General features: G+C 41.1%; 1 protein-coding gene across 1 annotated transcript; it reads left to right on the top strand.

Annotated features, from left to right (window-relative positions):
- Positions 1-4,048: 4,048 nt before the first annotated feature.
- LOC124072152 (sodium-dependent lysophosphatidylcholine symporter 1-B-like) lies at positions 4,049-14,212 on the top strand. Its single transcript, XM_046413347.1, has 14 exons — positions 4,049-4,323; positions 5,642-5,770; positions 6,296-6,420; positions 8,877-9,000; positions 9,094-9,172; positions 9,259-9,401; positions 9,493-9,583; positions 10,040-10,158; positions 10,470-10,553; positions 11,782-11,865; positions 11,963-12,075; positions 12,170-12,313; positions 12,564-12,740; positions 13,000-14,212. Exons 1-14 carry the CDS (start codon positions 4,240-4,242, stop codon positions 13,040-13,042), a joined length of 1,539 nt encoding a protein of 512 aa, XP_046269303.1. The 5' UTR covers positions 4,049-4,239; the 3' UTR covers positions 13,043-14,212.
- The last annotated feature ends 394 nt before the right edge of the window (positions 14,213-14,606 follow it).

Below are 14,606 nucleotides of genomic sequence, written 5' to 3'. Positions count from 1 at the left end.
ATTCTCCACTTCTTTTCAGATGCTAACTCAAGTTTAACTAATTAATTCTTACTTTGCAGATTAAGGATTTACTTCTATAACATAATAGAGAAATGAGGCTAAGTCAGTCTGGAGCAGGGAAAGAAGATATAGCTGAAGGTAAAACAGTAAGGGAAAACGACTTGGGTTGAAACTCAAGATAAGTTGTGGACTGATATGTGCCTCAACTAGCTGCTTTACCACTAACAAGACAAGTACAAGATAAATTACAGACTACTTATTATCCCAGTGAGATGCAGTAAAAGGAAAGGTGAACATCTCTCCTCTGTCATGTATTCTTGGTATGAACAATGCCCCAAATATTCCTCCAAATTTATTAAAACTCCAGAAAATTATTTTCTTTTGTGCTTGGAAATGCATTTTATAAAAATAACTGTCAGAGGAACCCCCTATCACTCACTTCGTTCTTTCAGTTTTCATTTGAGAGAGGAGACAGTTTTATATAGTTTAGAGTTCTTTCGCAACTTACTCAGAACCGATTTGTTTGCGAAAGATAACTGAACAGACATGGAACATTCAAGTGTTAAGATAAAGCAGCATGTATAAGTACTTTGTTCCAGTGTATAAAAAGACATACACTATATAGACAAAAGTCTTGAGACACTTGTCCATTAAGCCAACAGGGACTTTAATGGCATTGCATTCTAAATACATAGACAGCTTTGCAGCCATAACAGCTTCCACTCTTTTGTCAAGGCTTTCCACAACATTTTGGAAAGTTTCTGTGGGAATTTTGGCCCGTTCATGCAGCAGAGCATTTGTGAGCTCAGGCACTGATGTTGGACCAAAAGGCCTGGCTTGCAATCTCCATTCCAGTTCATTCCAAAGGCCTGTGATGGGGTTGAGGTCAGGGCTCTGTGTGGTCCAAACAAGTTCTTCCACACCAAACTCATCCAACCATGTCTTTATGGACTTTGCTTTGTGCACTGCAGCACAGTCATGTTGGAATAGAAAAGGACCTTCCCCAAACTGTTGCCACAAAGTTAGAAGCATAGCATTGTCCAAAATGTCTTGATATGCTGAAGCATTAAAATTTCCCTGCAGTGGACATAAGGGGCTCCGCACAACTTCTGAAAAACAGCCCCATAAAGGGGTGTCTGGATACTTTTATCTATACTGTATAGTGTACAATTATAAACTGAACTACGAAACAGAATGTAACAGGCTGTAACAGCTGTAACAGTAAAATGCTGATTTCACATTAATGTGCAGTAGTAGTGATAACAATAAGACCCTGACATAATCAGTATTTCAACCCTGGCTATATTTTGCACATTTTGCTGCTCAGGCTTAAATACGTTTATGTAAGACAAAGTTTGAATGCATGGCTTGTTCCTGTACTTGAGCATTTGTTTGTTGTGGTATTTGCATTGTACATTTGCATGGTGCTTGTTTTAGTAAATGTTGTAAACCTTTTGCTTGAAAGACACAATGTTTTCTATGTGACACAATCCAAATATCCCCAGAGAAAGAAGTAAACAAATAAAGTGGTTATTTGTGCAAGACAAGTAAATTTCCCCACTGCGGGATCAATAAAGTAAAAAAAAAAAAGACTTGTTAATTTCTCCTTTAAACATTAAGCAGAGATAAGTTAGTTTTAAAAAGAATTCAAGTGTAGTTTTATGTGCAAGATTATCCTACATGAACTTAAATGAATATTTGAAATTTACAAGAGGTTCTTAGTGGGTGATGTAAAAACGCTGAAAACACCTCTCATGCTTCAAGTTCCTTACTTCTCATATGCACAACAATTACAGTGAAGCAACTGCTGGAATTTCGTTGGATTAATATTCTATTCAGTAAGGATTAAAAGAAAATTGCTCACGTAAAAATGAGAATCTAGTCATGTCAAGTCTAATCAGTTTTATTTCTATGGTTCTGTGGTGAGGCTTTCATTGTAAATGTGAGTTTGAAGGTCAAATAAATATAGTCCCAAATCACTAATCACAAGGCTTCAGGAGCCTGTAATCTAAGACATAAAACATAAAATGATACAAAAGTTAAATATTGGCAGAAATGACAAACTGACCACTGGCAGAACAGTATGAGGCTGTTCCCGTTAGCTGTTTTCCAGCAGGTTCTCCGTGGGTGGCAGCTTTGTCCCAGTGATTGTGCTGAGCAGTTTTTACTAGCCAAGTGACTCTCACTTATTCACTTTAGAGCATACACAATCTGTAGAGTAATTTTAAAATTGGACAGTACAAAAACTGCCTTCAAAAGATAAAGAAAAAATGCTGATCCAAATTATAGTTAGTCATTTACATAAACTGCAAAGGTTGGCTTCGTCCAGTATTTTAATAACTACTCAAAAAGTGGAAGTCAACCAGTCTTGAAGTATGTGGTGTTAAATATACTTAAGTGTCAAAAGTACAAGTAAAAGTAAGTTTTACATATATACCTTTATGTATGTACTGTATGGAAGGGGTGGACTGATTATCGACCTGGCCAATTAACTGATGCCACATTCAGCATTTTTTCTTATTACTGGAATGAGTGTTTTATATATATTTAAATTTATTTGACTCTTATGTATCATGCAATCAGCAACGTACCTAAAGTTATCAAATAAAGGTGGCGGAGGAAAAAGTACAATATTTGCCTCCAAAATGCAGACATAAAAAAAAACAACATAAAAAAACCCCAGCAACATAAAATGGAAGTGAAGTACAAGTATTTTTGAAGTGTATTGAAGTAGATCTACAGCAATTGAATAATGTACTTAGTTACATTCCATTGCCGGCTACCTCCACCCTTGCTGGAAACAAATCTGCAGGATTAAGGTCTTTTAGGTTATTGTATGTCATAAGACCTGTTAAGTTCACCATAACTCCATCAAACCAAGCATGTGTGCTTTGTTTCACTGTAGCATGAAGGGGGAAACCCGGGGTGATATTAATACCACAGTGTCTTCCAAAACAGCCGTAGCTACTTTAGAACAGCACTACTAGTTTTTACTTAGAATGCTGTCACCTGAGTGAGATGGTTAGTATGGGTTTTTATCATGATTCTGTGGAAAGTCGTGAACATGAGTCGCAGTTTCTCTACACTCTTCCTCACCGATTTTAACAGAGGACATTTGAACTGATATGATAGAATAAGAGGAGGTAGTGCACGTTTTCTTTCAGGGGACTTTCTTTCTCTCTGATGTTTGAAATGTATATGCAAATCGAGACAAGCTGTGTGTTTGTGTACATTAAAATTTGGAAGCAGGAACAAAGAACCCACAGAGGGTTATTTAAATAAACATATAAAACAGTAATGTATGTAATGATCTCAGTGACTGAGCTGCTTTTATTTTGAAAATCTTTCAGCCTCACAAAAGTGAAAGTGAAATCATAACCTGGTAAAGCCCCCACTAAGCGCCCAGATTCAATATAGAATATAGTAAAATCACACACGGAGAGGACATTGCCACTCATGATCCACTCCTTACAGTTATACCTATGAGTGATGACTTCCTCTGATGACACGTCACACACAGGACAAGATATCAAGGTAACTTCCATATGAAAAAATAAATGTTCATTTGAGTCTGTTGTTTCAAAGCATGACTGAGACAAAGCGGCCCCTTTTTCACTGCTGAGTTACAGAAACATAAGGAAAAGTGAAGAAGAAAAGTGTTCTTCAGCAGTAAGCGCTCACACAAGCTGCCCAAATAGTTGCAGTTTTCTCTTCTACTGTTTTGAACTGGCTCATTTCCAGTATTTTGCGGTTTGTTTGACAAAAGTTATTCCAATGGGTTATGCATAACTGATGGTTACTGAAGCTTTAATTGTGATGCATCGTGATATTGTGCAGTTGTTGAGTTAAAAGGTCTACGGTGTGACTCATATAACATTTTAATTTAAATCGACTATCAGGCTGCTGGAAACTGTTCGACCTGACCGCATCTCTTTGTCTCCGCCAACTCTGCCCTTTGATATAAAAAGAAAGCCACCAGAGGAAGTTCATGAGCAGTAACAACGTCCTTAGACAAAAAAAAAGGAAAAAAAGTCAGGCGGTCGAAAAGGGAACATGCGATAGTGACGTCACAGCAGGATAAAACGGCATGGAGACGTAGTAGAATGAAAGAGTCGTATCGTGGAGCGCGATAAGAGCGCCGACGGAGACACTAGGATGCTGTGAAGCGCCCTTTCCTCTGACAGTAAGAGACGAAACACTTAGAAAAAGACGCGCGCTAATCGTCATTTTGAAAGCACTATGGCACGAGGGAAGGGAGCGGAGCCGTACGCGGCCACTTTACTGTCAGTCAGACCTATAAGCACAGAGATCAAGAAAGCAAAGGTAAGAGCAGTCGTTTGGCTTTATTGGGTTTATTAAAATGATTTCTGTGTTGGTCCGAAAAGGCGCCTAAATTGAAAGTGGGTTATCACGTTACTTCCTTTTGTCCATCCGATCCGTCCTCCGGCAGCTGCTGCTTGTGAGGCTGACATAGCCTACCGGCTTTAAAGGGACCGCCTCAAGGCTAAATTTACAATTTTGGAATTTATTTTGTGGTTTGAGCTTTACAGCCTTGTCTAATATGCTGTGTACATATCTAATATCTGCCCGGTGATGACAGATGTTCGGCAGATACATGACGTGCTTACACGTTTCAGCTCCAGAGCTGAATGAGGCATGGTCGATGAGACACTTCATTTGAGAGTCTCGAATATGTGCATATTCAGTCATGACTTTTGTAATGCTAAAAAGCATCTCGGACAACCTTTTCAGTGCTTACCCAGAGATTTCTGTGTGTTTTAAGTCGACGTGAAAGCCTTTAAAGGATTCAAATTGGCAATTATATTATTTTATAATATAATAGCCTCCCAATGACTCACAGGTGTTGGTGTTTTTATATGAAAAAGTGTGACAGCATTGAATTTTATTTATCCATACTCTAAAGTAGCTCCCGCATCACGTTTGTTCTGTGCTCACTTTTTTTTAATCAGCCTTATCAGGAGAGTCCACCTCGACAGTCGTTACAGCAACTGGCAGCAGCTTTGATAATCAGTTATTTTAGTAACTGTTCTCATTCTACATGGAAAAAATTTAATGGCTGTTTTGACTGTATTCAGATATTTCTAGACAAAACACTGACTCATTTAATTAGGAAAGTACAGCCTGACTCAGGTGACTGGCTGCAGGATGTGATACAACTCTAAACTGCTGTCAGCTACTTCGCCTGTAATGTAGCGTGTCACACTACCTCCATCATCCCATTGCTAGAGCCAATGGCAGTGCTCGAGTCTTGATGATGCACTGTTTTTACATCGCTGTCTGACTACAGCACACAGGCCCACACCACAACACTACCGGGGATTTGTTTCTAATCTGCCGTTTCGAGAAGTGGGGTGAGGGAAATTAGCCAATCTCAGTGCCTCATGGTAACAGGTTGTTTTTGAGCTTTTGACAGAGGGATGAATGAGAGTAGCTGAAGCACAAATCAGGGATTAAATGAGCACCTGACTGCAGGAGAGAGCTGTAGATAATGATCATATAGCGCACCACTACCCTCATCATTTTACCTTCGTTCATAGCTCCCCTGGGAGTATGAGTATGTCACTGTTTACGCTCACATGCACTAACTTCATTACACGTCTCCCTTCTGTTTGTGTTCCAGCCAAAGGACCAGAAAAACCGTTTGTCTGTGTGGAACAAACTGTGCTATGCCGTCGGCGGGGCTCCCTACCAGATCACGGGCACTGCTCTGGGCTTCTTCCTCCAGATCTACCTGCTGGATGTGGCTCAGGTGATTGACAAGAGACACAGAAACATATATATCTTTGACACAGGGGGGAAAAAGGAGACAACAAAACAAAGACTAACAAGCTTTTTTGTTTGTCATCCATTTGTTTATTCAGCAGAGTGCTAGTTGATGACTCACTCACATGCATCCACACACAGATTAGCTTCGGGGCCAAAGCTTGTGTTCACTTTTCTAAGTTTTCGGGTCAGGTTTAACAGCCTCCCGCAGGAGCCGGTCAAGCGCGTTAACCTGAACTCCCGCTGCTTTGTTTTGTTAGCAAATTAGACTTTTCCACTGTACACAATAGGAACTTAAATAAAGACAATTAGCTCAAGAGATGAGATAATTACAGTGGCTTTAAATGCTACTTTGTTCTTAAACAAATGACACAGTAGTGTCTCCATTACCTCACTGGGGTTGTGGCTCTTTTCACTCATTCCCTAGCAGTGCCACATGAGGTAGTATTTGGCATCCTCCTCCCTTTGGTTTTATGTCGCACTCATTTTTTTCCCCGCTTTCTCCCTTTAGCTGGATCCCTTCCATGCCTCTATCATCCTGTTTGTGGGGCGGGCCTGGGATGCTATCACAGACCCAACGGTCGGTTTCCTGGTGAGCCAGAGTAGATGGACGGCCATCGGCCGCATGATGCCCTGGTAGGTGTCTGAATCTCACAACTGCATATTATTTCAGGACAGGCTCACAAAGCAAACAGGATATTGAGCAATAATAAGGAAATACTGAAAATGAGCGGACAGGATACTGAGTAACGTGAGAAATGTGAGGCAAATGTGCGGACAAAAACCGTCTTATGAGCCCTCAGCAGTAACCACGGCAACCGGGCTGAAGTGGCTACTGAGAAAGATCGTGATGAGATTTTCTGTATGAAAAACTGTGCATTGTAATAAACCTATGAGTGTAACCTTTTTAATGCAGTAGCATTTGTTTGAGTTTTTCACTTTTTTCTAGATGCAGATGTGTGGGGGATTCTACCAGCTGTTTTAACTTGCGGTTATGATACATGTAATTCTTTTTTCTAAATTGACTTTGCATTTTGTTGTAGCTAGGCAGGTTCCAATCCATGTTCATTTGCTAGAAGTGGTCTTCTTTCTTTTCATGGCACACTGCAGTAATTCCTGGTGTATTACCTCCACCTTTAGTTCAGTGGAATAGTGTGAAACTGTTGGAAAAGGTATATTTTGTATCACCCGTGTCCTTGGCATTAAACACAGCAAACAAAATGGGGGCAGAGTCAACTTTGCGTCTCAGTGCTATTAGTGGTCATAAACACCACAGGGTACCTTTAATTTCCTGTATGGGACTGAATTGATTTGTCTACAAAAATCGAATAACCAAAGATATTTGAGATCTATAAATCAGTATAATAACCAGTACAGCAGAGTGCACAGTATATTGTCAGCCCTATGTGAGAGTGAATGTGTTTGGCTGTGTGTTAGCCTTTTGATACACTGGCAACTGACTGGTGACCAGTGACCCCCCCCCCCCCCGCCATCCTGCCAAAAGCATGCTCGGATTGGCTTCAGCTCCTTGCAGGCCAAATATGTGCTTTTATATTTAGAACTTAAGCGCTGAAAGCTCTGCATGAAGCAAGGAAATGTGTAGGATGTAAAAGTGTGTAATTCAAAGGCACAGCTTTATAAATTACAGCCAAGATAGCATGACTGTGAAATGATGACAGTCAAGCTCATGCAGGAGGTCAGATTATACAAAAAGATAACCCCGACTTTCTGAAAATGTGTGTGTGTGTGTGAAGGAATGAGATGTGATCATTTCTTGTCACATATTGTGACATTTTCATCATCGAGCATCGTGTGGGTATTTGAGAAATGCCGGCTGTGGAAGCTGCCATTGTGAGGGGAGGGGGCAGGGTATTTCACCAGCTTCTGCTGTGATTGGTCCAACCCACACCACACCATCAGCTTCAAACCTGTAGGGGCGTGTCTGTGTGTGTGTGTGTGTGTGGGTGTGTTCCCGAGACAGTTTGAGGTTTGGCAGCAGCAGAGGGAGGTTATCTTAGGTCACAAAGCACCCTTGGTTGAAATACTGGAGGTCAATGTTAAAAAAAGGCAACATGCACGTGGTCGTCTGTAGCCTGTGTAGCTTTTCAGTTTGAAGTGAAACAAGCAGCTGGTAGATGAGAATCTGCAGACAGTTTCACGCTCTCACTGCTTCTCCTTCTTAGTGCAATGTTTTACATGAAGAGTGGTCAAATGCAGATGTGTTCAGTGAAGAAACATCTGTCTGTCCGTCTTTGTTCAGTGATAACGTCTTCATAGCGTGTCAGTTCTTATCTCTCTTGTTGCTCAGAAAGAAAAACTTGAAGCAAAATATTGATTTTTGAATGTTAGATTCGCTGTCCTTTCATAGCCCCGCAGCACAGTGAATTCAAACTATACAGCTTTACAGATGAAACTAAATGCTGATGTTTTCTATTTTTTCATTTAATTGCTGGCCTGTAAAATGTTAGAAAATAAATCAGGTGATGTCTTCAAATTGTTGCTGTTAAATGACTATTTGAATAATTGACTTTTACTCCTGCGTCAGTGCCAACAAGCAATGGTTTACTGAGTTTTACCTGTCGGATCTTGTGTAAACAAAAAGGTTTTAGCTGGACTGGTGTCTGTTTAAACAAAAGTGGTACCAGCTTTGAGGTCACCTGGAGGCCATACAAAGCTGAGGAAAAGGCAGTTGAGACTGAGTAGGGGTGAGAGAGCCCAGCCCTCCCTGGTCCCCCCCACGCAGCCCAGACAGAGCCCTTTCTCCAAGAGCGAGCTCTAACAAGGCAGGATTAAGGGGATTATTCGCAAAGCGGCATGAGAAAGTTGAAAAGACTGCAAGGGAGGAAAATGAAAAGTGGGTAAAGCTACAGTAACAGTTGGCAGGATTCATTAAACACACTGGTTAGCAGTGGGGAAACAGCAGGCTGGGCACACTTTTCGTCTCAGGCTAAACAGCACAGTGTTGGTGACTCAGAGTAGAAAAGCATCTTTGAATAAAAACAGAAAACGTTTGCTTATTGAAAACATGTCAGATCATCTTTAGAAATTTGCCCTCATTATACTGTCGCCTAACGATCCTCCTGTCTTCCCAGGATCATTTTCTCCACTCCGTTCGCTGTGCTGACTTACTTCCTGATCTGGTACGTGCCTCCTTTTGAACAAGGGAAGGTCATCTGGTACCTGATATTTTACTGCCTCTTCCAGTCAATGCAGACGGTCAGTTTGTCATGTCGACACTCCTCTCAGTGCTTTCCTCTTGGTCGCTATGCGCGTACATGAGAATAACTGTGTGTTTGTCTATGTTTGCAGTGCTTCCATGTGCCATATTCGGCCCTCACCATGTTCATCAGCAGAGACCAGAAAGAGAGGGACTCTGCCACCGCTTATCGTACGTCAGCGCCGCCATGTGATCAAAAGGCTTTACATGTGCGTTGTTCTCCGTGTGCTGATGATCCATTTCTGTGCTTCTCTCAGGTATGATGGTGGAGGTGCTGGGCACAGTCCTGGGCACCGCAATCCCGGGACAGATTGTAGGAGGCGCCCCTGATTGTCCTGATAACATAAACGGGACAAATACAACCAAAACCAACATGTCCAGACTTACACTGGATGAGACGGTGAGTCTTTTGCTTTGTGTCAGATAATCATACCTGTTTGGTGCAGTGTTTACATCATAGTCCAAGCTAATGCTCTCTTTTGTGTCTTTAGAAACAATCTTACCTTACTGCTTCAGGAGTCATCTGCATCATCTACATCCTGTGTGCCGCAGTCTTGTTTCTCGGTGTAAAAGAGCAAAAAGGTATGGATCTATGAAGTGACCAGAGAAGCTCTCATCTCTCTGATACTGTTGTGGATCTTTTAGCAGAGCTTGACATTAAACTGGGACTGGAGTCAAACTCGAGTCCCAGTTTAATGTCATGAATCTGAGCACTCAACTTGACAAAAAAAAAAAAAAGACTTGAACTTTAACACCAATGTTTTATGTCTTTGTTATAAAATCATTTGCTGATCTGAGTAATGAATGAATAAATAACAAAACAGTAAAAACAGTAATGCTTTTAGCCAGTATCAGCTGGCCTTGGGAAACATTTTGCCTCCTCCAAACAAAAATGTCAGAATGTGATTTCTCCCTTCTGACAGAAATCTCTTCCACGCACAAATGAGATACATACCAGGACATAGTTACTGATCATCACCCCTCTGTGTTGGGCACAGTTCATCACATTTCAGCTGTCTTATCTTTGTTGGATTACAGATAGCGGGCAAAAAACATCCCAGCTGCTCACCTTCCGTCAAGGCCTGTGCATGGTGATGAGTCACGGACCGTATATCAAACTGGTCATCGGCTTCCTCTTCACCTCTCTGGCCTTCATGGTAATACTGTGTTTCATTACGTGTCTCATAAAAATTTTACATTTTGTGAACTAGCTTCTCATCACACAAAATTGACAGCGCTCTCATGTTTGACCCTTAACTGAAGATACAGCCAGGAGTCAGTTAGCTTAGCTTAGCATTAGGACTGGAAACAAATGAAAAGAACTGGCCTAACTCTGTCCAAAAACTCCTGTTTTAAAACTTTGGCAGCTTTTGTGCATATTAAACAACCAATAATACTGTATATCTGAACTGTTCCTTTATCTGTAACTGTAGCTTGCCTAAAAACAGCTCTTCTTTGTCTCTCACAGCTCTTGGAAGGAAATTTTGCCCTTTTCATCACCTACGCTCTCGGCCATAGGAATGACTTCCAGAATATTCTCCTGGTCATCATGGTGAGTGTTTCCGATTTTCACTTCGGGATTCTTCATTTTCTTCTCAAAGCTCGAGTCAGTATGAGATTCAGAGGACATCGGCGCAATCTGCCTCAGTTTTGCTGGTTTTTCAGCCGGCACTCTGAGGGCTTCCCTCACGTGAGGAGACGCATGCTACTGGGGCTGAAAAGGACAGATTTTCAGGGTGAGAGGACGTGTTGTTTGGGCTCCTGGGAACCTGTCCTCCAGTCACACGCTCACATGGCGTTAGCAGGAAATGGAGGGAGAGACATGCTCACAGTGGAGCTTTTGTTGCACTTGTGTGCCAGTATGGGAACTGCCAGCATTGGTTGCACCCTCCTTTCCTTCCTCATCTTGCTACTTTCTGCTCTGTTGCGTTTCCCTCTGATTAGGAGTGGAAACATTTTTGGGCAACATGTCATATTTGGAGAGGAGAGAGAAGGAATCTTTTCTATTGTACTTGCCCACAGTTTATGTTTATGTTATTTCCTAGGCTGCTAAGTTGGCAGGTTTTCTTGTGTGGTCATTTAACACTGGTTGACCAAGTTTGACCCCAGAGGTCAAAGGTCATTGGCCCCCTTCAGGGTTAAGTCAAGACCACACAAAGCCTTGTCCCTTGACCTCCTCATGCAGTCTTCCCCTTTTCTTTCCAGTTTCTGCATTTTCCATAAGTTATTGAAGCCCACCATGAACTTTTGTTTGATTTCAAATTCCTTTAATTAATGTTAATCATAATGAATGGTCAGTTATTATTTTGACTTCAGCCAGCATTTTAGATATATTGAGGCATTGCAGTGTCCTACATGCTGCATTGTTTTGTGGATTAATTTTTTTGTCCTGGTTTGGTCAGAAGAATGACTAACCAACATGTGTATTTCATGATGTTTTTGTATGACCGTTCTCTTTCAAATGGGTTGTGTAAAATCGTAGACACCAAAGGATATATGACATAGTCAAGCCAAGACCCTTTTTACACTCTGCATTCCCACCAGAATTAAACAGTAAGAGGTGGCAGAAACCTCGACATAACCTCAAATACAGAGGTCATGACCTTGGCTAGATACATTATCTGCAGCAGTGAGATAGTGAGGATACATTTTTCAGATGAATCCGATGTTGAACAATTGAGCATCAGTCAGATGTCTATAAAAATTGTATTTTTGCTAGCTTGCGTAATGATATTTGATGAGACTACAGTACTGACAGCTCTCTGTCACATCTTTTCCAGCTCTCTGGGACTCTGACCATCCCGTTCTGGCAGTGGTTTCTGACTCGGTTTGGGAAGAAGATGGCAGTTTACACTGGCATGATTGTAAGTTTAAAAAAAAAAAATCTTGCTTGTGTATTGCATTAATTCAAAGAGGATATGTTGTCATGATCTGCTCACATCCTTCTGTCTCCTCCTATAGTGGGCAGTACCCTTCATGATCCTAATAATCTCCATCAAGAGCAACCTGATCATTTCTTACTTGGTCTCAGTGGCTGCAGGTGCGAGTGTGGCAGTAGCTTTCCTCCTGCCCTGGTGAGCATGAGCAGACCTCATTCCTGGACACACACATGGAACTTTGTAGATTGTGTCTTGAGTTTTCATCTACATGTTGTGTTTGTGCTTTCAGGTCAATGCTTCCCGACGTAGTGGATGACTTCAAGGTCAGGTACCCAGACGTCCGTGGTCACGAAGCTGTCTTCTACTCCTTCTATGTGTTCTTCATCAAGTTTGCCTCTGGTGTCTCTCTGGGTATCTCTACGCTCAGTCTGAAGTAAGTTAACTGATCCATTTTTTTTATTACTCATATCTGTGACCATGTGGACTGTGTTTTTAGCTTAAACTTTATGTCAGCATGGCTGTGATCTCCAACACTGTATGTGAGATTAGCTCCATGTTGCAGCTCATCGGTCCAGTGGTCATGTGGTCAACAATCACGTAATTCTTCACCTAACTTAACAGTCTTTCCAAACTGTACTCACATCAGTTCAACCTTTCTTCCTCTATCTGCAATTTTTTCGCAGATTTGCCGGCTATGAAACCGGGTCCTGCTCACAAAATAAGACAGTTGCTTTCACCCTGAAGGTGCTAGTTTCTCCCGTGCCCGTGGTTCTTATAGCTGTGGGACTGTTGATATTGAAGACCTACCCTATTGATGAGGAGAGGAGGCGGGAGAACCAAAAACTACTGCAGGAAATGCTGTAAGTAAATAGTGAACACTTGAAAACACAGAAGTTTATGCTTGACTTGGGGTAACCAGACAAAGCTAGACACCCGTTGCTGTGCCATGGGACTCGTGCAGGAACAAACCAGTGAGATACTAAACACGATTCCACTCTGTATACCTGAGCTAAATTCAAATGTGACCTTTAAATCAGACTGTTTTGTTGACAAGCATTATTCAACGTGTTTGGACAAGCCAAGTCCTGTTGTGTGTGACTTCTGACCTTCCTTTAACAGCGAGTCTGAGTCTGAAGCTTCAGAGCTTAAGAGCAGCGTGTAGCAGCAGAGGACGAGCCAACCACCAACAACTGTCGAGGGACATGACCACCAGCTATCGGGAGGACAGACCACAGGTCACTACTGCTGCCCAGCATATGCCAGCTCCCTCCGCTGGATCATTCAGGTTCACATCGCCCTCTAGTGGCCGACCAGTGTCAGCCAAGTATTTTCTTCTGTCCTTTGCCTCCAGCTGTGTCCCAATTAAACTGCAAAGCTAAAAAGCATACAGTTTGAAAATGTCCATTTTGTCAGGTAGTGTGGAGCTACAGTGCATGGTTCGGATCTGTTCTTGGTTTCACTTTCCAGTATACATTCTTTGTTGTTGCACTGGGATCTATTTATATTTAAACCTTAATGGATATCTTACCACTTTGATGTATACCACAGGTCAGCTGTGTGTGACTTTATATTCAAAAAGTGCTCTGAAGGAAATGTACACCATCAGCCCTTATTTATAAAGGACGTACCAGCACTGTTCTACTAACTGGAATTGTATGGAGCTCTACTAGGATGTCTGCATTTTGTTAGGTGGTATTGTTTCCTATAGAACATTTCATAAAGGAAAAAGACAGATCTTGGTCTGTCCTGCACAGAGGCTGAATCACTACCTTACAAACACGTCCTGTGTGATTGGTTACGATGAGATTCCTGTAGAGCTTGTTATTCATTTTTCTTTTTGCTGCTGAATAGGGTTTGTTATCATGCCTTTTTGTGCTTTAACATTTCAGCCAATCGCCACAGTAGAGATTTCTGAATGTTTGCTTTTACAAATGAAGCCAACCATTTTCAACCTTGAAGTCATTTCATTTGGCACACTTTGACTTCCAAAGGGAAGAAAACTACTTTTATTTATTATTTATTTCAACACACTTTGGAAGGGATTATAATTTCTTATGGAAACACATGTATACTTAACAGTATGTGGTTATGGTCCTGTTGAAACAATGACAACATTGCTGTAATGTGATTAAACGAGCAGCTTTTGCAGAATTTTGACTGAAAAACATCAACTCAAGTCCAGTTTTTCTATGATAAGTTATATAGGAGACATTTATCTTCACTTTACACGGCTTGGTTTAATCTGACAGGTTATTATTGGTTAAGTTATTGAAATTTAAAAAAAAAAAACAAACCTTTAAAATCTAATATATTTCTTCATAGTGTTCATTTTAGGGCTTGCACTTGGGCTTGCACTTGCACTAAATGAAGTACATTACAGCCATCTTTGGTGTTTACATACTGTATGTATAATATGTAAATACTTTTTTCTAAGTCGAAACTTGAGCAATAGACAATTCAGTGACTAATGTATTGTAAATTTGTAATTTGACGTGTGTGAATAAAATTTGTCACAATGGAGAAAAACCTGTGATTTCATTGCAATTTTCATTCATTCATTCATTCTTCAGTCTGTTTTTGGCAGGGGCTGACGACACTACAAGAGTGCACAAGGAGAGTGCAGGTCTGGATAGGAACAATTCCAAAATAATGCAATATAAAATGCCTGTTTCAAAGTGAAAATGCCAACTAGGGAATAAGGAAATTTGCCAACATGAATGTGACTG

Source organism: Scatophagus argus, chromosome 15 (genome assembly GCF_020382885.2).
Source record: "Scatophagus argus isolate fScaArg1 chromosome 15, fScaArg1.pri, whole genome shotgun sequence".
NCBI classification, from domain to species: Eukaryota; Metazoa; Chordata; class Actinopteri; family Scatophagidae; genus Scatophagus; species Scatophagus argus.
Note: the sequence above shows the minus strand (reverse complement) of the source record. Positions and strands in the feature narration are given on the sequence as shown.

Excerpts from the sequence above, each read along its gene's own strand:
- LOC124072152 (XM_046413347.1), top strand. The coding sequence starts at position 4,240 with ATGGCACGAGGGAAGGGAGCGGAGCCGTACGCGGCCACTTTACTGTCA. Across the intron at positions 4,324-5,641 it reads CAGAGATCAAGAAAGCAAAG|CCAAAGGACCAGAAAAACCG; the intron begins GTAAGAGCAGTC and ends TTTGTGTTCCAG. Across the intron at positions 9,584-10,039 it reads CGGTGTAAAAGAGCAAAAAG|ATAGCGGGCAAAAAACATCC; the intron begins GTATGGATCTAT and ends GTTGGATTACAG.